This window comes from Phyllobates terribilis, unplaced genomic scaffold (assembly GCF_046119375.1).
Source record: "Phyllobates terribilis strain yellow unplaced genomic scaffold, ASM4611937v1 Scaffold_7__3_contigs__length_470593459, whole genome shotgun sequence".
Lineage (NCBI taxonomy): Eukaryota > Metazoa > Chordata > Amphibia > Anura > Dendrobatidae > Phyllobates > Phyllobates terribilis.
This window is the reverse complement of record NW_027362767.1, coordinates 146,704,225-146,729,800: the sequence shown is the minus strand read 5'-3', so window position 1 is coordinate 146,729,800 and position 25,576 is coordinate 146,704,225. Positions and strand designations below refer to the sequence as shown.

Genomic DNA, 25,576 nt, shown 5'->3' with positions numbered 1-25,576 from the left:
TACTGCAACCTCCTGCTTTGTGGCCTCCCCTCTAACACTCTTGCACCCCTCCAATCTATCCTAAACTCTGCTGCTCGACTAATCCACCTGTCCCCCCGCTACTCCCCGCTTCTCCTCTCTGTCAATCCCTTCACTGGCTCCCCATTGCCCAGAGACTCCAGTTCAAAACCCTAACCTTGCCATACAAAGCCATCCACAACCTGTCTCCTCCATACATCTGTGACCTACAGTACAGACCAAAAGTTTGGACACACCTTCTCATTTAAAGATTTTTCTGTATTTTCATGACTATGAAATTTGTACATTCACACTGAAGGCATCAAAACTATGAATTAACACATGTGGAATTATATACTTAACAAAAAAGTGTGAAACAACTGAAAATATGTCTTATATTCCAGGTTCTTCAAAGTAGCCACCTTTTGCTTTGATGACTGCTTTGCACACTCTTGGCATTCTCTTGATGAGCTTCAAGATGTAGTCACCGGAAATGGTCTTCACTTCACAGGTGTGCCCTGTCAGGTTAATAAGTGGGATTTCTTGCCTTATAAATGGGGTTGGGACCATCAGTTGTGTTGTGCAGAAGTCAGGTGGATACACAGCTGATAGTCCTACTGAATAGACTGTTAGAATTTGTATTATGGCAAGAAAAAAGCAGCTAAGTAAAGAAAAACGAGTGGCCATCATTACTTTAAGAAATGAAGGTCAGTCAGTGCGAAAAATTGGGAAAACTTTGAAAGTGTCCCCAAGTGCAGTTGCAAAAACCATCAAGCGCTACAAAGAAACTGGCTCACATGAGGACCGCCCCAGGAAAGGAAGACCAAGAGTCACCTCTGCTTCTGAGGATAAGTTTATCCGAGTCACCAGCCTCAGAAATCGCAGGTTAACAGCAGCTCAGATTAGAGACCAGGTCAATGCCACACAGAGTTCTAGCAGCAGACACATCTCTACAACAACTGTTAAGAGGAGACTTTGTGCAGCAGGCCTTCATGGTAAAATAGCTGCTAGGAAACCACTGCTAAGGACAGGCAACAAGCAGAAGAGACTTGTTTGTGCTAAAGAACACAAGGAATGGACATTAGACCAGTGGAAATCTGTGCTTTGGTCTGAGGAGTCCAAATTTGAGATCTTTGGTTCCAACCACCGTGTCTTTGTGCGACACAGAAAAGGTGAACGGATGGACTCTACATGCCTGGTTCCCACCGTGAAGCATGGAGGAGGAGGTGTGATGGTGTGGGGGTGTTTTGCTGGTGACACTGTTGGGGATTTATTCAAAATTGAAGGCATACTGAACCAGCATGGCTACCACAGCATCTTGCAGCGGCATGCTATTCCATCTGGTTTGTGTTTAGTTGGACCATCATTTATTTTTCAACAGGACAATGACCCCAAACACACCTCCAGGCTGTGTAAGGGCTGTTTGACCAAGAAGGAGAGTGATAGGGTGCTACGCCAGATGACCTGGCCTCCACAGTCACCAGACCTGAACCCAATCGAGATGGTTTGGGGTGAGCTGGACCGCAGAGTGAAGGCAAAAGGGTCAACAAGTGCTAAGCATCTCTGGGAACTCCTTCAAGATTGTTGGAAGACCATTTCCGGTGACTACCTCTTGAAGCTCATCAAGAGAATGCCAAGAGTGTGCAAAGCAGTCATCAAAGCAAAAGGTGGCTACTTTGAAGAACCTAGAATATAGGACATATTGTCAGTTGTTTCACACTTTTTTGTTAAGTATATAATTCCACATGTGTTAATTCATAGTTTTGATGCCTTCAGTGTGAATGTACAATTTTCAGTCATGAAAATACAGAAAAATCTTTAAATGAGAAGCTGTGTCCAAACTTTTGGTCTGTACTGTAGTCTCCCGCTACAACACTGCACGCAACCTCCAATCCTCACAAGATTTCCTTCTCTACTTTCCTCTCATCTCCTCTTCCCACAATCACATACAAGATTTCTCCCGTGCATCCCCCCTACTCTGGAACTCTATACCCCAACATATCAGACTCTCGCCTACTGTTGAAACCTTCAAAAGGAACCTGAAGAACCACATCTTCCGACAAGCTTACAACCTGCAGTAACCACCGCTCCACGACCAGCTCTACCCTCACCTACTGTATCCTCAGCCTTCCTATGTAGATTGTGAGCCCTCGCGGGCAGGGTCCTCGCTCCTCCTGTACCAGTCGCCGACTTGTATTGTTCAACATTTATTGTAATTGTTTGTGCTATGTATACCCCTTTCACATGTAAAGCGCCATGGAACAAATGGTGCTATAATAAATAATTATAATAATAATTTAACATGTGATTCGGAATATGTTATATATTTATTGCAATGTCGCAGCAATTTGTTTTATGTGGGGAAAACGACATGGGATTTAAAAACTAGGCTTAATCATCATAGATAAGAAAAAAATGGATTTCCCGGTCTCAAAACATTTTGTCGAATGTGGCCATAGTGAAAAATGTAAAATTCAGGATTATTGATCATGTACCACCCTTGAGAAGAGGTGGGGATTGTGTAAAATTGTTAAAAATTAAGGAGTTACAATCAATTCATAGACTTGATACTTTGCGCCCTAAGGGACTGAATGTTGAATATAAAATCAATTTGGCAGCCTAATGATGTTGTGTCTCCTTTGATATACCTTGGATTGTTCTTCTCGTTCAAAATAGTCTAGATAGGATTTTTAACATGGATACTAATTGTCTCTATCTTTTTTTTTTTTCCTTTCCTTCTAGATTGGAAATATAGATATATATTTATGGCACGGGTCACATCAATATTACCACCTAATATAATATTTTTTTTTATAAATAAATACACATCTTTGTTGTTACCCATAAATAACACTCTGATGTTTAATTGTTCTTTCTGTGATACTAGTGTTATTAAAGGTTTTTATGCTGAAATAATTGGGTCCTGGATATATGCGGGCTTTAAATTCCATTAAAGGACTGGGTTGAGCAGTAGGCGCCTAAACGGGGAGTATGGCTCTGCAAAATCATTGTTGATATAGGTTTACCAGCCACAGCAAATGGGGGGATGTTACCTTGTCTAATAGTGGTGTGCTTGCCAAACTACCCTTGTACCAAAATCACCTAAATATTATGCTTTTGGGCTCCTTTAAATGGTGATGTTCAGAACATGTGCATGGGAGCGTTCTTATCAGCTTACTTACAGCCTTTGTAATGGACATCCATTACATCATTGAGCTTTATGGCGCATGCGCAGTTTGGATTAAGGTGTTGACCTTATCCAAGATGGTGCGGGAGTCCTATGACGCGCCTGGAGTCTGCGCATTGAGGTACTGACTCTTTCAAAGATGGCTCCGAGGGCAGGGACGTGCTGCCCGATTAAGTCACTGCCTGGTGTAACACGCTGACATGGGCTGCGTAATATACACGCTGCCGTTTGGGTGCGATGGCTTAATCATTTAATGGGGTGAGTCCTGCCATTTAAAGTATTTACACCTGTATATACTAATCAAAACGTTTCTAATGTATTGTGTGTAATCATGTTATATGTTCACAATAACACACACTTTATGGCACTGTAATCTGATAACTGTATGGAAATATAATGGTCTACACGACTTTACACAGCACTGTATTGTATAATGAATCTATGAATGATTGGATCTATAAAAAGCTGCTCTGGTCTGCTCTGCTTGAAAAAGGCTCACACTCGGAGCCGAAATGTCACATTTAGCCCTTATGGGCCATTAAAATCACTTATTTGATTTTTTTCTAAAGAGGAGTGCTGTCTTCATGTATGTATATATATCTATCACGGATTACCTATCTATCGATAGATATACACACATACCTGGTCCGGCTCCTGCACCATCCACAGGTCCCCTGGCATCAAAGCGGGAAGGCGGATTTTGGTTAAAACGATTGGCAGCGTCTATGGAGGAAAAAATACGGGCGCATGTGACGTTCTCACGCGGCAGGAGTTATAGGAGTGATGTTCCCATCAGCGGAGGTCCAAGCACTGCCACACCAGTAAGACGTAATAACAGTGGTGCCAGAAAAACCCTGCACATTGTTGGCTGCTGTTCACCGTCACCCTGCTTGGCCATATGGTCACCCACTATATTTAGTAGCCAACTATGCAGGTGTCCAAATAAAATAGCCAATCGGAGACTATGTTGCACTTTGTGAGGTAGTTTAAGCGATGATGCAGCAGAGCCGTGCAGATGCCGTCACTTGGTTGTTTAACACCCTTACATGCTATAGTCGGCATTTACTGCAGCATCCAAGCGATTTTAATAAAAGTAAGAGTCAGGTGTATGGCTACATGTATACTCTACATATGCCACCATAACGACATACCACAATATGGAGGCACAGTATGATGGGAATACAGATCCCAAATACGACCATGAGATATACCGGATCATCTGGCATGTCCTGACCGCGACTATCAGTAATCACCTGCTCCTAATGGTGGTCCTGCCTTATTGCGAGCTCCCGAGTTGTCAGTCCAGCTACCGGAATACAGGTCATCCTGGTTATAACGACCCTCCGACTCTAATCGAAGAATGACAGAATTATAACAGAGGCCGATCACATATCATCACCATCCCTGTGGTACAAATGGGGAGCATCTATCCCCACCCACCATGGATACCTGGATATCTGCTCGCTGCTTGTCCCATCAGAGACTTGGGGTCCTTTGGGGGATTCGTATTATCAAACCTGGATGCAGGAGGTCCCTGATTTTGACTGAAGCGCGTTTCAGAACCTGCACCACAAAAACACAGAAGTTACGAGACGATGGGAGGACGTGACATACTTCTACGTGTGCATGGGAATGGATGGCTGCAGCCATATTCTGCAATAGACACAAACACCATAGCACCTTAAAGGGATGGCCCACTATAACAATGCACAACCTAAGACAGGTGATGGCTGGGGTCGGACTACAGGGACCCAACCGATCACAAAGACAGCGCTCTCAGATCCCCCTTCTGAATGGACTATCTAAGGCATTGATGAGAGCAGTACAGCGCTGCACTTTATCAGGCAGCCCCTCAGGAAATTAATGGAGCAGTGGTCGTTCCTTCCACCGTACCTGCTCCTGCTCCATCCACAGGTCCCCTGTCAAAGCCGGAACGCGGATTTTGGTTAAAGCGAATAGAAGCGTCTATGGAGGAAAAATATATACAATGTCCAATGCAGGTGCAACATGTATACAGTTAATATGTGGCAGACTAGAAAAGCTGTGGGGGTCCTGCCCCTTACACATCAGGGGGCGGCACGTCACTTTACAATGGCACCATTACTAGTCTGCTACCATTATAATATAATGCTACCTTGAGGGCTTGGAGCAGCTTGTTGTTGAGGCTGGCTGGGATTCATGGGAGCTGGAAGTGTATAAAGAGATTGATGTTACTGTCAAATTGCAGAAATAAAACTACATGTGGAAACGATTCCTGTACGTAGTGGTGTATTACCATTGTCACCCACTAGGGGGAGCAAGAGGTATCAGCAAAGTGCAGAATATGAGACCAAGAGATTGTCCAACTGGACCACCTGTCTGTACCTCCTACTAGGGCATAAGGCAGTCATCGGGGGGTCCTGCTCTGTCAGGTGTAGGGAATAGTGGGCGTACCGCATAATGCCCAGAAGACAGGCGAAGCATACATCTGACTCCACTAATCAATATTGTGATCCTACAAACTGTTCTAGCATCATCGCTAGTGTGAATTAATAGTCATGATGTGAGATTACCTGGATATCCACCAGGTACTTGTCCCAAAAAAGGAGGTCTTCGTTCCTTAGAGGGGTCCTGATTAGTAAATCTTGACCCGGGAATCTCTGGATTCTGAGCATAACGCGTTGTAGGGCCTGGAAAAAAAACAAAAACATCAAGATTTGTTATAAAGATGACAGCAGATGTAATCCTCGTAAATGTACATGGGTCAGTATTGGTGTGTCCAGGCAGACTCAGGCAGTAGGTGAGGGGATCACTTCTTTATCTTTTTTTTCCAACTCATTCTCAGCCATTTATAAAAAATTATGTAACCTGCCGGCCAAGTCCAAGAGGGGCCGCTGCAGCGGCAGCTCTGCATCGTAATGAGGGAGGGGGGAGGATTTCAATTTACAAAACTGGATCTTACAATTGCAACCATCTGAGACCATTACTACGATAATTACCTGGAGCTCCCGGACCGGCTTGTTGGACTGGTGCAGTACTGGACCCCGGCAACTGCTGGTAACCGGGCACAGGATGGGACGGGCCGACGTTCTCTGCTGCCAAAACATAATCCGCATGTTACTGGAACATCCTTGTCAGCTGCAGGGTAGAACTACTGACGCACACCAGGGGGCGGTGAAGTAAGAACCCCTTCCTACCGCGGCCCTCGGAATAGCGTGATGCAGCATACCTGGATACCTGCCGGCTCCTTGTCCTGGGAGAGGCCGCTGTTCCTTAGAGGGATTTGGATTATCAAATCTGGGGCCAGGGATCTGCGGATTCTTACTTGGGTAGGTAGTAGATGCTGTGACTGTAGATAAAGAGACGGTATATAAATGTCACACTGGCATGTACACTCTATGGTCTGGGGATAATTATACAATTACCTGCTCCTTGGACCGGTCCGGTTCCTCCCACAGGAGCCCTGATGTTAAACTGAGGACTGGGTGTTGGGTTAGGATGATTAGCAGGGGCTACGGATGAGAAGAGAAACAGAAACATAGGACTAAGGCCCCATACACAACAGGGCAATGCCGGCCTAGTCTGGCCCCGGGCCCACTGGGGACCGTCGCGCGCAAGGGGGGCCCCCCGCCCTCCTGACCGTCGCGCGCAAGGGGGGCCCCCGCCCTCCAGAGATGATGATGTTGGGAAGAGAAGGATCAGACATGCTGAATTCCATTGCTCTGCTCAGCACCTGCCGGCCCAGTATAGCTGGTAGGAGTTAACACTTGTATGCGCCAAGTGGCATCAGCCATACCCCTCATTCTCATCTGCCCCGTGAATGATATACATGAGAAAATGACCATATAGTTACCTTGAGGTCTCAGGAAAATCTGCTGAAGTAGCTGCCCCACGCCAGCCATTAGTGCCTTCTGAGACGTGAGAGTTTGCTGGGTCGGGGTGACGTTCTGTGCTGCACACGGTATAAAATCTCAGCGTTATCGGGAGATCTGTATGTTCCCAGTATATGTACAGAAATCCCTTCATTACTATATTGTTACCTGCAGGTTTCTGGCCGGCATGTTGTACTGGTGCTTTACCCGCCACCAACGTCTTCTGGGAGCCGGGCACGAGCTGCGGAGCAGTGACTGCTGCAGACAGATTAAAAAAATCTCAGTGTTACAGTAAGATCTGTACAAGAATCTGTGTATCCCCCCAGAGGAATCCCTTCCTTACCTGGAGGTCTCTGAGTGGCTGGTGGCACCCCTGGTGGTATGCCGGCCACCAGCGCCTTCAGAAAGTTGGTCAGCTGCGGAGGCTGGTTAACTTTTTCTGTGGCAAGAAGGGTGTAAAATATATCTATGGCCACGGCCCCACTATCAGTATTCGGTCAGTATTTTTTCTCAGGAGTGGGAGCCAAAACCAGGAGTGGGTGATAAATGCAGAATTGGTGACTTGTTTCTATTATACCTTTTCTCTGATTGTTCCTCACCTGGTTTGGTCTCCCACTCCTGAGTAAAAATACTCAGCGAATACTGATAGTGGGGCCATGGCCTTAAAGGGGATTTCTGCGATTCAGAATATGTTCATGATAACAGGAAACATGATAATATACAAAAATTCCCTAGCACCTGTAATGTGCTGCACATCATTCATGTGACCGCTGCAGCCAATCAGTGACCTCAGTGATCATGTGCCATGCATGCCAACATTACAGCTGATGCCACAGATTGGCTGCTGCGGTCATGGGAATGATGTGAGAAACTGCAGGACCGATGGTCTCATAACCGTCAGCGTCTTCTCTACATACATATCACATCCCCACAATCACAACAAAGACCCCTGCTGACCATCTTTCTTGGAGCCTTACGACATTCTTGTAATGTGAGCCATTTAAAGGTTATTTCATGAATTAAAAGGATTCTGCTGTGTATTTGTGTTCACCTGGATGAGAAGACCCCTTTAACGGGATTTAAAAAAAAAAGGACAACTGAATTTTAGTGGGACCTTAAACTGTCAGCATATTGCACCCCCTACTGTAGTAATAAAGACCCCCTCTGTACAGAGAGGTGCGATATGCTGCATGTTATCGAATCAACTCCAACACACATTACTATTTTTATGCAATTTCAATTTTTTCTCCATAGATTGGCGTGCCCCTATCTTACTACATTGTTACCTGGAGGTCTCTGAGCGGATACAGGCAGCTGCTGCTGGGCGACCTGCTCCGCTGTAGAAATGATATAAAATGTAAGTTACTGGAGATTAGTACTGGGAGAACATGGAAGGGGATACGGTATATGTACAGCTTAATACTATACACTCACCAGAAGTTTTCTGAGCGGCTGCTTGAGTGTCTTTTCCAGTATCGGAGATGTGCTTCTTGTGGGACCCTGTCACTTCATGAAACAGCTTCAGCATCTCGGGTTCTGCAAAAATTTAAAGAAAAACAGAAAACCGATCGGTAGAAAATGATTATATATTTGGAGTCAGACGCTTCCCTGATGGTACTGTGATATACACAGCACAGTGGAAATGTTTTAGGCAGAAAAAAATACTGCCAAGTAAGAATGGTTTTAACAATAGAAGGGTTTCCATTTTGTTAATTGATAAAAAAAACAAAAAAAAACAAAAAACCTTATGTGAATGAACAAAAGAGAAAAACTAAATCAGATCAATATTTGCTCAACGCCCTTTCACTTCAAAACAGCATCAATTCTTCTCGCACAAAGTCAGGGCTTTCCTAGGATTTCATATGTATGTTGAAACACAGTCATAAATGAAACAGAAACCACTATGCAAAAGGTTTTAAACTGGGTGAGGAACAGAAAAACTCTACTAAAGTTGAGGTTTTGGAAGACAGTTTCATATCCTGGGTCATACACCCGTGCTCAGTCTTGCCATCAAACAAGACACAAGGTAGTTATACTGCATCAGCAAGGTGTCTCCCAGGAAAAAAAGATTTCACAGCAGACAGGTGTTTCCAGATATGCTGTTCAAGCTCATCTCGAAGAAACACCAAGAAAGGGGCAATGAGGAGGAAAGAAGATCAGTATTCGGCCAAAGTAATTTAGTGCAGCAGATGAAAGGCAAACAATGCTTACTTCCCTTTCGAAATCGGAAGATGTCCAGCACTGCCATCAGCTCAGAACTGGCAGCAACCAGTGGGACCAGCTGCTGTTCAGAGATGTGTGGCCAGAAGTGGTGTTTATGGAGGAATTGTAACACGAAAAGAGGCCAAGCGACTCAATGCACAAAAAGATAGGAACCAGGAGCAGAAAAACATCAGCAGGTGCTCTGGTCTGATGAGTGACAATGTGAAATATTTGGCTGTAATAGAAGGCAGTTTGTTACGGAATGGCTGGAAAGCAGCACAATAATGAGGGTCTGCAAGAACAGTGAAGCGTGCTGGAGGGTCCTGCAAGTTCAGCAAATGGAGTTGGGGATATGGCCAGGATTAATGGAGTCCTTAATGCTGAGAAGTACGGGCAGATACTTATTCATCATGTAATACAATCAGGGAGGCATAAGATTGGCTACAAATTTATTCTGCAACCAGAAAATGACCCCAGACATTTGATGATTATAAGCACAAGGAGTCCTGGGAGTGATGAGACCCCCACAGAGCACGATCTCATATCATCCAATCTGTCCGTCACCACATAAGGAGCACAAGCAACATCCACAGAAGATCTGTGGTGAATTCTCCAAGATTTTAATTTTATTTTGAAGGCAAAGGGCAGTCAACAAATATTGATGTGACTTAGTTTTCTCTTTTGCATTTTGTTACTTGATGTAAAACAGCAAAATCTTGATGACAGGTTCGCTTTAATAAGTAATCTACAGGCAGTGTCAGGTTGGCGCCGTTACACTGATTAAAATGATACCTGGGTTGATGAAATCCGTCTTGTGGTTGTTTAATCTGTGTTTGCAGTTTGGAGATCATGATATGCCTGTGTTCCAGGGCGGGCTTTCATTGGTGTTCTGTTCTGATATTAATCCTTGTGGCTTAAATGACAGGTCACTGATCCTTCACCTGCCTCTTATGTTAAATATTGGGCTTGCACTGTTCATATTGTGGTCTTTTAAAAAAAAAGGAAATTTTTGTGTACTCACCGTAAAATCTCTTTCTCTTAGCCTCTAATTAGGGGACACAGGACCTTGGGTGTTATGCTGCTGTCCACTAGGAGGCGACACTATGCATAATCTGAAAAAGATTAACTGTGGCTCCTCCCCTGCAGTATACACCCCTGGACGGCGTCAGCCATCTTCAGTTTTGTGCAAAAGCAGTAGGAGGAACGTAACATAGATAACATAACCATGCCTATGAAAAGGCAACTATATAAGAACTCATAGGAAAACCAATAGGAGAACTCAACTTAACGGCCCGGAAGGGCAACAGGGTGGGAGCTGTGTCCCCCAATTAGAGGCTAAGAGAAAGAGATTTTACGGTGAGTACACAAAAATCTCCTTTACTCTGTCGCCTCATTGGGGGACACAGGACCTTGGGACGTCCCAAAGCAGTTCCTGGGTGGGAAGCAATGGACGAATATTGTGTAGACGGGTCCCTATAATTAGGGTACTGCCGCCTGCAGAACACGTCTGCCCAGGCTCGCATCTGCTGAGGACTGGGTATGAACCCTGTAGTGTTTGGTAAACGTGTGTAGGCTGGTCCAGGTGGCTGCTTTACACACTTGTGCCGAAGCCTGGTGCCGAATGGCCCAGGAGGCCCTTACCGCACGTGTCGAATGTGCCGTAATACCTACTGGAAGAGGAGAATTTTTGAGGCGGTAGGCCTCTTGTATGGTGGATCTGATCCACCTGGCAAGGGTAGCTTTAGAAGCCAGCAGACCCTTGAGGCCACCTTCCAGAAGGAGGTAAAGAGAATCAGATTTCCGGAAGGGTGCAGTGCTAGACACATAGATACGCAATGCCCTGACAAGGTCAAGCGTATGGAAAGCCTTTTCCACTCTATGAACCGGAACCGGACAGAGGGATGGTAGCGAAATTTCTTCATTGAGATGGAAGTTGGACACAACCTTCGGAAGGAAGGATGGAACCGTAAGGAGGACTACCTTATCCTGGAAAAAAATCAGGAAGGGCTGTGTGCAGGAGAGTGCTGTGAGTTCAGACACCCTGCGTAGCGAGGTGATTGCCACGAGGAAAAAAAACACTTTCTGTGATAGAAGACTGAGTGGGACTTCCCTAAGGGATTCAAAGGGCGATTCCTGCAATGCAGTCAGCACCAGGTTGAGGTCCCACGTTTCTAGTTGTCGTCTGTAGGGGGGAACCAATCGGGAAACCCCCTGAAGAGTGTTCTTGCTTGCGGTTTGTGAGCAATGCACTTTTGAAAAAGCACTGAAAGAGCTGACACCTGGCTCTTAAGGGAGGCCAGGGATAGTCTGGCTTCCAGGCCCGATTGGAGAAAACCGAGTACCCTGGGTAGGTAATAGGGTAGTGGGGTTTGGTTACGAGATTCGCACCAGGTAAACAAGGCTTTCCAGGTACGGTAGTAAATCTTGGCCGAGGTTGGTTTTCGTGCTCTGATCATGGTTCCAATGACATCTGGCGAAAAACCTGCCTGGGTTAGAATCCAGGTCTCAATGGCCACGCCGTCAAATTGAGGCCCTCTAAGTTCTGGTGGTAGAACGGGCCTTGTGATAGAAGATCCGGGCGGTCGGGAAGACGCCAGGGAACGTCTCCTGTGAGTCGTACGATGTCGGCGTATCATGTACGCCTGGGCCAGTCCAGTGCAATTAGAATGGTTGGTTCTCCCTCGTGTTTTATCTTTCTCACCACTCTGGAAATCAGGGGGAGAGGTGGAAAAATGTACAGGAGCTGGAACTGGGTCCAGTCATGAACCAGGGCGTCCGCCGCTAGCGCTCGCAGGTCGCGTGATCTGGCCATGAAGTTGGGAGATTTTGGCATTGAGGTGAGACGCCATTAGGTCCACATAAGGAGTACCCCAACGATGGCAGATCTGTTGAAAGATTTCGGGATGGAGAGCCCACTCTCCCGAGTCTATTCCTTGCCTGCTGAGGAAGTCTGCTTCCCAGTTGTCTACACCCGGAATGGAGACCGCAGAGATAATGGAGTCCGTTTTTTTCTGCCCAGTGAAGAATGCGTGTCACTTCTTGCATCGCCCAGACACTGCGGGTCCCCCCTTGGTGATTGACATATGCCACGGCCGTCGCATTGTCCGACTGTACCCTGATGTGGGAGGCAGCCAGTAAGTGATGGAAGGCTCTTAACGCCAGGAGGATGGCACGAATTTCCAGAATGTTGATGGGCAAGGTTGCTTCCGCTGGGGACCACTTGCCCTGTGCTCTGTGGTGTAGGTGTACTGCACCCCAACCTGTCAGGCTTGCGTCGGTGGTCAGGACCTTCCATTGACCTGGGAGAAAAGATTTCCCTTTTGTTAGAGAGGTCCGGTTGATCCACCAGTGAAGGGACTTCCTGGTTGACAACGTCAGCTGGAACTTCCTGTCGAGAGAAGAAGGGTTCCTGTCCCATGACTTGAGAATGTCTAATTGGAGAGGTCTGAGGTGAAGTTGGGCAAATGGAACCGCTTCTATTGCCGCCACCATCCTGCCAAGGACTCTCATGGTAAACCGGAGAGATCGAGGGGGTTTGCTGAGAAGGGTGCGCACTCCTAAACGGAGAGGCAGTGCCTTGTCCTTGGGAAGGAGTATTAGACCCTTGGAGGTATTGAATAGCATTCCCAGGAATGTCAAAGACTGGTTTGGGGCCGGTGACGACTTTTGTAGGTTGACTAACCAGCCCAGGCGACTCAGAGTGTCGATCGTGATTGAGACACTGAGCTCGCATCGCAGTCCTTGAAGGTGGGAGCCTTGATGAGGAGATCGTCTAGGTATGGAATGACCACTATGCCTCTGGAGTGTGGGACGTGCATGGTGGCTGCCATGACTTTGGTAAACACTCTGGGGGTCGTGGCGAGTCCGAACGGGACAGCCATGAACTGGTAATGGTCCTGGTCGATTGCGAACCTGAGAAATCTCTGATGGGCAGGTGCAATCGGTATATGCAGGTATGCATCTTGTATGTCTATATTCTCCTTTTACCATGGATGCGATGATGGAATGAAGAGACTCCATACGGAAGTGACATACTCTTACATATTTGTTGAGCTGTTTTAGATCTAGTATGGGCCGTGCCCCACCTCCTTTCTTGGGGACTACGAATAGATTGGAGTAGAACCCCTGGAAGCACTCGGTTGTTGGGACACGTATTATGACACGTGCTTGAAGGAGCGAGGAGACCACTTGGTGAAAAGCTTTTTCTGGCGGTTTTGGGGGAACAGATATAAGGAATCTGTTTGGTGGGTTGGAAGTAAATTTTATTTTGTATCCTGAAGATACTAGTTCCCTGACCCACCTGTCTTCTGTAATAGGTAGCCAGACTTGATGAAAGAGTAAAAGTCGGCCGCCTACAGGTGGAGTGTCTTTTTGAGTCCGTGAGTCATGATGAGAAGAAATTTTTTGGATTTCCCTCTTTTTGATTTTGATTGGCCTGCATTTGACTGCCAGGTCTTGTCCGACTTTTGTGTCGATCTCGAGTCTTCCCTGCGTGTGAAGCGGCTGTTATTTTGTGCTGGACAAGAGACGGACCAGCCGGAAGAGTTCCGAAAGGATCGGAATCTAACTTGGTTACGCTTGTTATAATTGCGTTTGGGTTTCAGTTGGGGAAGAGAGGTACTCTTACCCCCAGTGGTGTTGGATATCATTGTGTCCAACCTTTCACCGAAAAGCCGACCACTGAGGTACGCAAGCTGCGTGAGTGACTTCTTAGAGGCTGCGTCCACTTTCCATTCACGCAGCTAAAGGATACGCCGAATAGTGATGGAGTGTGATATTGCCCCCGCTGCACCTCTTGCAGAATCCAGAGCTGCATGAAGCATGTAATCTGCCACAACTGGTATTTGAACTGCTTGTTCCGACAGTTCAGGGGCAGAAACTTGAAGGCCAGTTTGTACATTTTTTTTTTTCCCAAGCCAGTATGGCCTTGGCTGCCGAGACTGAAGCGAACGCGGGAGCTAGGGAGGCTCCTGTGATTTCGCAAATTGAACGAGCCATACTTTCTACCTGCCGGTCTGCTGCATCCCTGAGGGTTGAGCTATCTGGCAGTGAAAGAAGTGTCTGTGCTGCCAGCCGGGAGACTGGGGGGGTCCACAGCTGGTGGGTCTGTCCATTCTTTGAGGATAGATTTTAAATTCTGAATGATTCAAGAAAAACGTAGGCGGCTTCAGGGCTCCTTCAAATGAAATGTTATCTTGTGGTAAGTCCGGGGTCAGATCAGAGATATCCAGCACCCGATGTATGGACGAGATTATGTCCTCAACTAGCGCTGTATTGCTAGGTGGGCTTAGAGTTAGGGATCCATCAGTTTCTTTGTCTGAGTCGGAATCTTCTGACTCCTGTGTGTCACTAAGGTGTCTGCTAGGTGAATCAGAATGGAGTATTTCTCTGGATGGGGAATGGTGCGGAGAAATATAATCCCTGTCCCTGGTAGGGGACTGTCTAGAAGACCTGGGACTACGGTATCTGTCCCTAGACAGGGATAACAGTGTGCTGTGTGATGACGCAGATGAGCGTGACCTAAGGGTGCGCTTGCGTCCTGACCCTGACCTGGATGTGCCTGGGTCAGTATGTGGCTGAGTCAGACTTTCCCATTGCTGGGTAGTCTAGCAGAGGTATGGCTTTGCAGAGCCTGAATCAATTGTCGGTCATGTTATCTATGAACTGTGTCATAGATTGTGACATTTGAGTGGCCCATTCCACTGAAGGGTAGTAGGGGCTGCTTGGGACTCTGGCACAGTAGTCTGCGTACAATCCTTGCAATGCGGATATGCCGCTGGGAAGAGCATTACTGCAGGCTTCTCACCACTCTGGAAAAGCAGTCCTGCCTGGTTTTCTTAGACTTTGAGCCCGGCATAGTGCACCTGGAGTGGCTATGCAGGGGGGCTAACTGTGCAGAGGAGGATACAGAGTATTAAAAAATTCACAGCTGAGGGGTAACTCAAGCGGAGAACTTACCCCACCAATGTGCCCCTGTGAGCAGCGCTGAAAGAGCCTGGTCCTGTGCCTCCCCGGAGACCTGGCTGGCCTGTGAATGTCCTGCAGCAGGCCTGTGAATGTCCTGCAGCAGTAATGGCCGCCGTAACGCTTCTCCTGTATCCTGAGGTGAAGGAGAAGGGGTGCGGAGCCCTGCAAGGCCAGCAGTTTCTATGGGGATGCGCGCCCTGCAGCCTAGATCCGCCCCCTGTGTGACACCGCAGAGTGTCAAAATCGTCATCCGGGGGGGGGGCGGAGAATGGGCGGTAGCTTCGGCTAGGCCAAAACCGCGGTCTAAATTTATTTTCTATGCCCAAAAGGGCTCCAGGCCGGCGCGGTAGTCTGGGGGGGCGGATCAGAACCAGAACCCCCCGGATTGAAAGGCAGTGGGGGCATAAATGGAAGGGGGGCTCTGAAGAGAGTCCCCCTTAGGAGCTTTTAGGGAGAAAGCTGCCACAGGTGCAGAGCCTGTGAAGGCCTGTGCCTGTGTGTGCCATGGCTGCCTGCACTCACCCCAGCTCCTACAGGATCCCACAGACAGACTGGGGCTCCTGTATTGCTGCTGGTCCTCGGCTGCGGTGTGCTGGCTGGTGAGAGCTGCAGATGCTGCCGTCCAGGCCCTACCTGATGGTGTCTCAACCTAATACCCCCAGGGGGGATTAGGGAGGGTGCCGCTGTCACCGTCAGGGGGCTTTGTCCTCGCCTCAACTTCGGACCAAGACCGAGGGAATTGGGGAAGGAGGGGGGGGTTCTCAGCTTCGAGCTTGACCCGAGGGGCCGGAGAAGGAGCAGCATGGTGGTTACGCCACCTCAACTTCAACTGTGCACCCCATAGTAGGGGGCAGAGGAAGGAGCCATGCCGGGGGTCTCTTAAGAGACCCTCTTTTCTTCATCTGTAATCCCGTGCTGAAGCGAGGGACGAGTGAAGGTCTGAGGTGTGCCTCCTTGCGACACTAAGCAAAAACTGAAGATGGCTGACGCCGTCTAGGGGTGTATGCTGCAGGGGAGGAGCCACAGTTAATCTTTTTCAGATTATGCATAGTGTCGCCTCCTAGTGGACAGCAGCATACACCCAACGTCCTGTGTCCCCCAATGAGGCGACAGAGTAATAAAATTTAATTCCAGCAAAATGGCGCATGCGCAGTTACATCTATCGGCAAACGGGCGGGGCTCGCGGAGAATAACAGCATGTTGGAGCAAAAAAAAATAAATTTGGCTCCAGCAAAATGGCGGCAGCGCATGCGCAGTAGCCTCTTTCGGCAAGTGATACATGCTACTGCACATGCGCCATTTTGTGGGAGTTAAATAAAAAAATAAAATAAAATAAAAAACTACAATATGAACAGAGCAGTATTTAACATAGTAGGCAGGTCAGTGAAGGATCAGTGACCTGTCATTTAAATCACAATGATGAAGATAATGCCAGAGCACCACATAAAGCCCCGCCACAGGCCGCCCCGGAGCACTAGAATCTAATTATTTCCAAACCGCAATCAAAGATTAAACAACGACCACAGGACGGATTTCATCAACTCAGGTATCATTTTAATCAGTGTAACGGCGGCAACCTAACACTGCCTGTAGTTTACTTAGCACAATCCTGATGACAGGTTCGCTTTAACGCTCCTATTTTTGATTGTGCAAGGTCTCAAGTTTTCTGGCAACGTAGTCACCCTTATAACATGCGTCTCTCCCGCTGGGCCCAGTCTCTGTACTTACCGCTGATCTTTGTGCTGGATATCTTATCTTCTTTCCGCTTCTTCATTTCTTGAAATTTCTAGAATATAGAAGACAGGTGGTTATACAGGACCACGTGTGTGACCAGCAGCTCCATTCAGCTCCTCCAGGGACAGAGGAGAACCAAGAGACATCTGGCTCCATGGTACTGACGATCTGTGGGGATCTGTCACCGACTGAACAGTTATTACCTGTCCAGTGAACAAGTTTTGTACACTGGAATACTTCTTTAAGTGCCTCAGTGCAGGAAACGGGGCTGTCCTGGGCTTATAGGCTAGCACTGGGGACCCAAAGCTTTAGCCACAGCCCCAACATCTAGCTATGGCAATGCTTGGTATTACATCAGCGTTGAGCGGTGGCACCAGGCACGGTCACATCCATATGGTGCCCTTTGTAATGCTGATCGATGGGGGCCCCAACCCACCATACATTGATCTTGCAGCTACTCGTGAAGCCGGTGAGGAGCGATGAGGGAGGTGCACCAGCTATACAGGACCGGCCCCCTATTCAGGAAGTGCAGAGATGGTCACACAGGACAGAATACCTTCTTCTCATCTTCCAGCTTCTGCTTCTCCTGCTCTATCCACTTCTTCAGATCCTCCATCCGCGTCTTGTGACGGACCAAAGCATGAGACAAGGTCTTTATGGCCTCCAGGATGAACTGGACGTCTTCTTCATCTCCGACGTGGTAGCATTTCTAAGAGAAAGAAAAATCAGAAGATAAATCTCCGCACTTCTGTACTAGAACCGTGGACAGTTTTTGCTTTTGTGCTTCCTCCACCTATTCCAAGACCCATAACTTTGTTATTTTTCAGCAGACATCGCATTCCAGAGATTTTTTTTTTTCTTTTTGCAGGACGAGTTATAGTCTCGAATGACAACAATCATTTTACCATATAATGATGTAAAATGAAAAATTAAGTTTGTTTTTCTTTATTTTTTAAATAATGGAAGGGTGGCAATAACAAGAGCTTTTTATTTTAAACATTTAAAAACTTTTTTTTTTTTTTTTTCACTTTGAACTTTATTTTTAGCATAAAAGAGCTCAGCATCTCTTCATATAAGGTGAGGCCTTACCAGGAAATCAAACAGCTCCTCGTTACACCAGAAATCGTCCGGTTCACATTCGCTGAAGTCCTGTAGGAAAATATTAGAAACGTCACACTGTGGCGACATATAAACCAGCTTATATATATATATTATACACACACACAGGTCGGCTTTCATATACCGTACAGCCGTCAGTCACATACCATGCTGCACACTTCCATATCGCTGTCGGAGTCCTTGTCCTTGTCCTGAAAAACAAATAATAAGGTGAACGTGTCGCCGCTTTGGTGGTTTATTTAGGATTTCTCCTGGACGCTTACTGTCTTCTTCTTCTTTTTACTCAGGGGCAGATGGGCGCTGCTGTAAAAGAAATAACTCCATGAGTATTTTATACATTATATGGGGAAGCATTATGTCAGCTGCCTCTAAACAGAGCTGTATATTAGGCCACGGCCCCACTATCACTATTTGGTCAGTATTTTTTCTCAGGAGTGGGAGCCAAAACCAGGTGAGGAACAATCAGAGAAAAGGTATAATAGAAACAAGTCACCAATTCTGCATTTATCAACCACTCCTGGTTTTGGCTCCCATCCCTGAGAAAAAATACTGACCGAATACTGATAGTGGGGGCTGTGGCCTTAGGGAGAGTTGTTATGACATTAAAGGGTTAATCCATTGCACATGGGTACATTCACTCCTCTTTTTATTTTCCGAATTTCCAGAGGTGAATGGAAAGAGCAACACATGCACAACCATTTCTACATTCAACCCAGGGCCCCATTCTCCAGAGGGTTATGGGTCCCAGATGGGGGGGCCCCATGCCTACAAAGGAAGTGGACCGACCGGACAGACGCTGCTGCACATGCGCTGTTGAAGTGAATGGAGAGAGCTGCGCATGCACTGGGGGCCCCATGCTCAAGACAGGCGAGATGGGCAGTTTTACCATGAAGGGATGTCTCGTGGTCCCCACCTCACGGCTTGTAAGTGAGCACTTAGAGAAGCGCATGCGCTGGGCCATCAGTTTGCTTTTTTGGTAAATCGAAAATGGCTCTTCTACTTTCAGAAAGGTGATTGGAGGGAGCTGAACAGGAGATACCTAACTATTCACAGCAGCAAAATGGGGCCCACTATTAAAATTAGTGCGGGATCCAGAGGTGGGATGGGCACTTTTCTTTTGACCCCTGCTGCGCATCCTTATCTCCCCGAGCTGCGTTTTCAATGCAATCTTGCCATTTTCAGCACCAGGAAGCAAAATGCTACTGGCACCTGAGCCCATCAGACATTTATGGTATATTCAGATGATGTACTAAGCTAAGAAAAGAGGACAAGACAGGATCGAGCAGCCTGAACTGCACTGCATTACATGCAGGCTCCACAAATGTAGACCAAATACTGCACTAAGCCCAATAGTTGTAGCCATGTGTAAACCTAGCACATTGTTAACAGAAGCATCCTGCATTGATGTCATATCCTCATCACTAACCTGAATCCGCATAGATGTCCTATGTTGGCTGCCTTCAGTTCTATAAGGATACATGTAATCAGTAAAGTAGATAGTGACCAAGTATGTACAGAACGTCAGAGACCAGTGGCCACTTACAGAAACATTTCAGAAAGCAGATGAGCTTACCTCGAAAGGAGATGCCCCCCGAGGGCAACACGGACCGCACGTCAATATCGCCAGAGCTCTCTAAGTATCTGGATCTTTGACTACTATGCGCCTTACTGCGGCGATCTGGAGAACGGGTCCGCTTCCTACGATCTGATCTGGAGTCAGCAGCGGAGGAATCTTTCAGTAAGTTGAGTCGAGATGCAGAGCTACTGCCCTGACTTATGTTCCTGGCGTCAAAATCGTCCTCATGAAGCAGAGATTTCGGCAGGTCTTTACTGTCACGCCGAGATGAGGAATCGCGGTCACGACGCCTGGATCGATCGTCACGATCAGCATCTCGCTCTCGAGTTTTTAGCAGCTCTCTATACTTCTCTGCTCGGTCCCGGGCTCTTCTTGATCTACTATTCTCCTTGCTGTCATCCTTTTCTTCTTTTTTTTCATCTTTTTTCTTTTCCGGTTCTTTTTTAGAGGGAATATTGTCTGTGAGATTTAAGGATTGTACAGCATTAAAAAAAAAACAAAAAAAAAAAAAAAAAAAAACATAACTGCTTCCATAAACTGCACCACACCAGTTTTGCGGTTATTGCAATTGTGCTCCATTCAATTCACTAGAGCTGAGCTGCAATACCTCACACTGACAGGTGTGGCACTGTCCCAGCAACATCCTATGTAATCAACAGCGTTTCATTCGTCTGCAGTAAGGATGAGAACCTGAGGTCAATTGATCCTTTTAACTGTATTCTACAACACTGGTATTACAGTATATAGTACAAATTATGCTTCACCGGAGTATGTAGATCGCAGAGAAGGGTGATGGGGTGGGCTTCAGCAGCCCCCGAATGTCATGGCAACCCATCAGCACCCAAGAATCCAGGAGCAAGGAGGAGGACCGCTCCATGATAGAGGTCTATGTCATGAGGTGTAAAGGGGTTAAAGCATCATATACAGTGGCTTGCATTAGCATTTTTTTAAGGGTTTGCATCAGTTCATGTAAAGAACATGCCGACAACTGTGAACATTTTATTTATTTATTTTTAGTTTTCTTTTTATCGTGAAGCAAACAACAATTAGGACAAAAGAAAACTTCAGTGTGCATAACTATTCACCCCCCTAAAGTCAGTACTTTGTAGATCCTCCTTTTGTGTCTGCAAGTCGCTTTGGATAAGTCTCTATGAGCTTTCCACTTCTTGCCACTGGGATTTTTGCCCATTCCACAAGAAAAAAAACTTCTCCAGCTCCTTCAAGTTAGACGTTTCCTCTGGTGAACAGCAATCTTCAAGTCTGACCACAGATTCTCCATTGGATTAAGGTCTGGGCTGTGACTCGACCACTGCAAAACATTTATATGTTTCCCCTTAAACCACTCGAGTGCTACTTTTGCAGTATGTTTTGGGTCATTGTCTTGGAGGATGAACCTACTTCCCAGTCTCAAATCACTGACAGACTGAAACAGGTTTTACTCAAGAAAGTCCCTGTGTTTCGCACCATCCATCTTCCCCTCAACTCAACTAATTTCCCTGTCAATGCTACCTAAAAATGGTGTTCTTGGGGTGATGAATAACGTTTACCTTGGTGGCTGAAAAGTTAAATTTTGGCCTCATCTGACCACAGCACCTTGATCCATACATTTTGGGAGTGTCCCAAATGTCTTTTGGTAAACTCAAAACGAGCCTTACAATTTGTGTGCAAGTAAAGGCTTTTTTCAGCTCACTCTTCCAAAAAGGTCACCTCTACCGTGTACCGCTTATTGTGGTTGTATGGACAGATACTCCAGTCCCTGCTTGGGAACTCTGCAGCTCTTTCGGGGTTACCTTTGGTCTCTGTGCTACCTCTCTGATTCGTGCCCTACTTGCCGGGGTTGAGTTTTGGTGGTGCCCTCTCTTGGCTGGTTTGTTGTGGTACCATGTTCTTTCCATTTGATGATAATGGATTGGTTGGTGCTTTCTGGGGGAGGGGGGGGGGGGGGGGGGGAATCATCAGAGATTGGGACATTTTTTTTTTTTTTTTTTTTTTTTTTTTATAACCCAACCCTGACTTGTACTTCTCAACAACTTTGTCCCTGATTTGGTTGGAGATCTCCTTGGTCTTCATGGTGTTGTTTGGAGATCTCCTTGGTCTTCATGGTGTTTGGAGATCTCCTTGGTCTTCATGGTGTTGTTTGGAGATCTCCTTGGTCTTCATGGTGTTTGGTTAGTGGTGCCTCTTGTTAATGGTGTTGCAGCCTCTGTGGCCTTTCAGAAAAGGTAAAGTGTATATACTGACAGACATGTGACACTTAGATTGCACACAGGTGATGTTCTGTCACTAAGCATGGGACTTATGAAGGGAATTGATTGCACCGGAAAGCTTTAAGGGCTCCATAGCAAAGGGGTGAATACATATGCACATGGCAATTTTTCAGGGCTGTGGAGTCAACCGACTCGTAAAATATATAATAAATTGGGTTCAGTAGTTCAATGCAGTTTGTGGGGAATATTTTTTCATAAGAATTTGGGAAAGTTCTGAAATGTCCTATAAATGTCTGTCCTATTCCTGATCTAAGGGTCTGAACTTTTAGCTGAGATGAATCTGTGCTGCTGTAAATTTATCACTTACACATGACCAGGGTATGAGGGAGTCAGTGTCATGGAAATTGAGGAGTCGGAGGTTTGGCTTACTGACTCCACAGCTCTGCAATTTTTAGTTATTTGATCCCATAAATGTAATTTATGCCTATATTTTTCTCACTTCACCAACTTAGACTAATGCTGATGCATCACACAAAACGGGTTACAAAAATATTTAAAACATAGTATGTAATGTAACAGGTAAAAAGCCAAGGGAGGTGAATACTTTCGCAAGCCACTGTACATAACATATCAGGAGGTTTCACCATGAGGGAGTGCTTCTCCTAAGACCATTCTTTCCTCCCCCGGGTGGTTAACGTACCCACAAGATACATTTCCATATCACTGACTTCAGAGACGTTCGGCTTCGATGCGTAAACTTCCTCCACGACCTAAATGTAAAAATAAACACATACAAGGTATGAGACATCCTCCATCCTGCCCAAACCACACTGCAATCTATGCATGTTTGTTAACCCCTTCCTGATAGCAGGGATAATGGTTAAGCCCCCTCCATTTACAGCAGACACCATCATGCAGCTGCCGGGATTGGAGAGGACTCAGATTGTCACGACTTAACCCCTTAAATGCTGCAGTGAATAGCTGCCATGGCATCTAAGCAGTTACTCAGAGAAACATGGCTCCCTCTGTCACCCCATAAGCCTAATGGGTTGCCAGAGTAATTGGGGGCTTAAGGAAACCCCCCAGGCCTGCTTCTCAGTACTTTTATAAACGCCTAATACTATTGCAGAAGTACTGTCCTGTACCAGCAAACACATTACTAAAGTTGACAAAAATGTCACCAATTTCCTGAAGTGATATCTGGTATTGCAGAATTCTAGTTACAGGAGCACAACCCATGGACATCCCCTTTAAGACGTGTGGCTTACATTGATTTTCTTCCTTCCGTGCGTCTGCTCGATGGCGAGGGCGTGATTGGTTAATTTTCGGTAATGAACTTGTTGTTGGACTTCGTAACTGTCCTCGATCCCCATAATGGGATGATGCTTCGCCTGAAAGCAAAAAAAAACAAAATAACTCCACAAACAGAAACTGGAGTCATAAGGAGTTGGACACGACTCAGTGCAGAGGTCAGGGGCAGGGGCACCAGGGATTACTGCACAAATGCCCAGGATCGGTGGCATCAGATGGGAACACCGCTGGTACACTCCTTCGTGAGGAGTCCGTGCCGCTCGTACTTACCAGGTAATAAACCCGGTGCCGGATCCCCACAATGTGGAAGAAGATGGAGGCGACTCTGAAGGCGGATTGGCACAGTTTGCATTCGTACATGCGGACCCCTTGGCTATCCTCCGCATACTCATAGATGTACTCGAGGCCTGACAAAATAAATCCACCACAATATTACATGTAGCCATCATCTCCCCACAAGTTATACCTTACACACTGCTCTGTAAATACCCTCATAACTGAAGGAGCTACTAAGCTCAGTGATTGGCTGCAGCGGTGTTGTGAGCTGTCGACATGACATCATCGTTGATGATAAATGACTTATCGCTGGGTTCCGGCTGCCAAGACCCAAAGTTGGATGTAGTGGTGGTTGCACACAAGAGAAGCCATCAGGTGTCACACCGCCCCCTCCCAGTTATGCCCAGGAAGCCCCCATAGCAGTGTACACAAGCCCCATGGTGTGCAATGAGGGCTCCAGACTTTCTTACCGATTAAAGACTCCTTTTTGCCGGTTTCTGTGATCTGATCATTCAGCGTCTTGGACTTTCCCATATAAGACAGCTGTGTTCGCCTCACCCCCTGTAATGAAGTGGAATCATACTGTCCTCATACAGCACAGACCCAACAACCTGGCAGATTATCGAACCTTCCGAATTATCGGATCAGTAAAAAAGTGCTGAAAACTTAACACTTTCGTGACCAGAAGAATTTCCTCCTCTTCTTCCAGGAACCGTAACTTTTTTTTTGGTAAATTTTCCCCTGTGAGGACTTGTTTGTTTCCTGGACGAGCAGTCGCTCACTTTACTAGGATTTTTTCCCCCTCATCTTTCAGTAGGCGATACGTTAAAGTGAACGGCGACATTCAAAATTACAGCTCGTCCCGCAAGAAAAAAAACAAGCCCCCGTATGGAAAAATAAAAAAAAAAAAACTTCCGGTACTTGGAATAAAGGGGAGAAGAAGCTTTTACATTGGGTCTTCTGATGGGAAAATTTTGGGCTGTCGCTCACCATCATGAACTTGTGGAACTGCCCGTTGTAATGGGAGTCTTTCTCCTTGTTGTTCGTGAACTGCGCGTCGCAGAGCTGGAAAATACAGAGATAGGTAGAAGTGATGTATATAAGGGCCGGACCCCAGCAGATATCAGGGGCCACATGTAGGCCACCAGGAGAGGGCAGCACCGGGTAGCTGCGGTACTTACACGGCACTTATCGACGGCTCCCTCTTTGTCCTTGTCAGCCATGTTGGTTCTGCAATTTAAAGAGAGACGTGATGAACTGGACAGAACGTGTATGCCGCAATTACAACAAGTCTCATATAAGCTTAACCCCTTAACAACCCATGACGTACATCTTCCCCATAGTCTTCTAAGTACCATATGAGGCCGGCTCAGGACTGATAGACCTGCAGAAGGCCCATGTGACTGCCATCTTGGTGCCCCTGTGAAGCTCACCCATGGGCAGGCTCCAATACTAGGAACACCATGTCACTGTGTACTGCAATGCTGCGCTATAGGAGACTGAGCAGGTTCAAGTTCCCACTTGAAAATAAAGTAAAACATTTTTAAAAATGTATTTTAAAATATTAGAATAAAAAACATGTTTAAATAAATGTGTTCAAAAGTGAAGTTAAAAAAACAAACACGTTCTGTATTGTGTCAAAAAAAAAAAAATCATCAAAATATAAAAGTAATGAGAAAGAAATAAGAAAAATCAGAAGACAAATACTGTCAATCACCGCAATAAAAAATGATAAGGATGGGATAAGTATCCAAAGAGAGATAGGCAGGAGCGCAAGAAAAAGGCGGGGAGCACCGGGGGCCTGATGGAGACGGGGGAGCACCGGGGGCCTGATGGAGAGGGCCACCTACTGCCCAGCCAAAATATACTGTATGTGACCGGCAGAGCCACAAGAGGAGCCAGCCAATCACAAAGAAAGAAAATACAAATAAAGCAATAAAATACACTCATTAAAAATGTAAATAAAATAATAATAATAATAATATATAAATAATATAAAAAAAAAATCAAAACTAAAATATAAAAAAATAAAAAATGAAATAAAAAATTTAAATAAAATATATTTTAAAAATGTTTTATAAAATATTTTAAATCCTCTCCCAAAAAAACAAGAAGTTCCGCATCCCCGGTCGCTATATAGGAAGATCCG

General features: G+C 46.1%; 1 protein-coding gene across 3 annotated transcripts in view; it reads right to left on the bottom strand.

Moving 5' to 3' along the window:
- Positions 1-25,576, bottom strand: part of LOC141154019 (uncharacterized) — a 34,780-nt gene that overhangs the window by 6,820 nt on the left and 2,384 nt on the right. The window contains exons 2-28 of one of the 3 annotated variants that reach the window (XM_073639403.1): positions 24,609-24,657; positions 24,418-24,492; positions 23,898-23,988; positions 23,422-23,558; positions 23,109-23,231; positions 22,541-22,610; positions 19,631-20,092; positions 19,484-19,523; positions 18,321-18,360; positions 18,204-18,248; positions 18,028-18,087; positions 17,495-17,647; positions 16,933-16,990; positions 8,470-8,571; positions 8,322-8,372; positions 7,379-7,474; positions 7,204-7,293; positions 7,017-7,115; positions 6,589-6,675; positions 6,393-6,512; positions 6,163-6,258; positions 5,737-5,853; positions 5,319-5,369; positions 5,078-5,149; positions 4,634-4,747; positions 4,438-4,533; positions 3,827-3,907 (exon numbers count right to left, since the gene is read on the bottom strand). In XM_073639403.1, the coding sequence (XP_073495504.1) occupies positions 3,827-3,907; positions 4,438-4,533; positions 4,634-4,747; positions 5,078-5,149; positions 5,319-5,369; positions 5,737-5,853; positions 6,163-6,258; positions 6,393-6,512; positions 6,589-6,675; positions 7,017-7,115; positions 7,204-7,293; positions 7,379-7,474; positions 8,322-8,372; positions 8,470-8,571; positions 16,933-16,990; positions 17,495-17,647; positions 18,028-18,087; positions 18,204-18,248; positions 18,321-18,360; positions 19,484-19,523; positions 19,631-20,092; positions 22,541-22,610; positions 23,109-23,231; positions 23,422-23,558; positions 23,898-23,988; positions 24,418-24,492; positions 24,609-24,657 (2,675 nt within the window). The remainder of the gene's footprint in view (positions 1-3,826; positions 3,908-4,437; positions 4,534-4,633; positions 4,748-5,077; positions 5,150-5,318; positions 5,370-5,736; positions 5,854-6,162; positions 6,259-6,392; positions 6,513-6,588; positions 6,676-7,016; positions 7,116-7,203; positions 7,294-7,378; positions 7,475-8,321; positions 8,373-8,469; positions 8,572-16,932; positions 16,991-17,494; positions 17,648-18,027; positions 18,088-18,203; positions 18,249-18,320; positions 18,361-19,483; positions 19,524-19,630; positions 20,093-22,540; positions 22,611-23,108; positions 23,232-23,421; positions 23,559-23,897; positions 23,989-24,417; positions 24,493-24,608; positions 24,658-25,576) is intronic. The other 2 variants (XM_073639404.1, XM_073639405.1) reach the window with 2 other exon arrangements.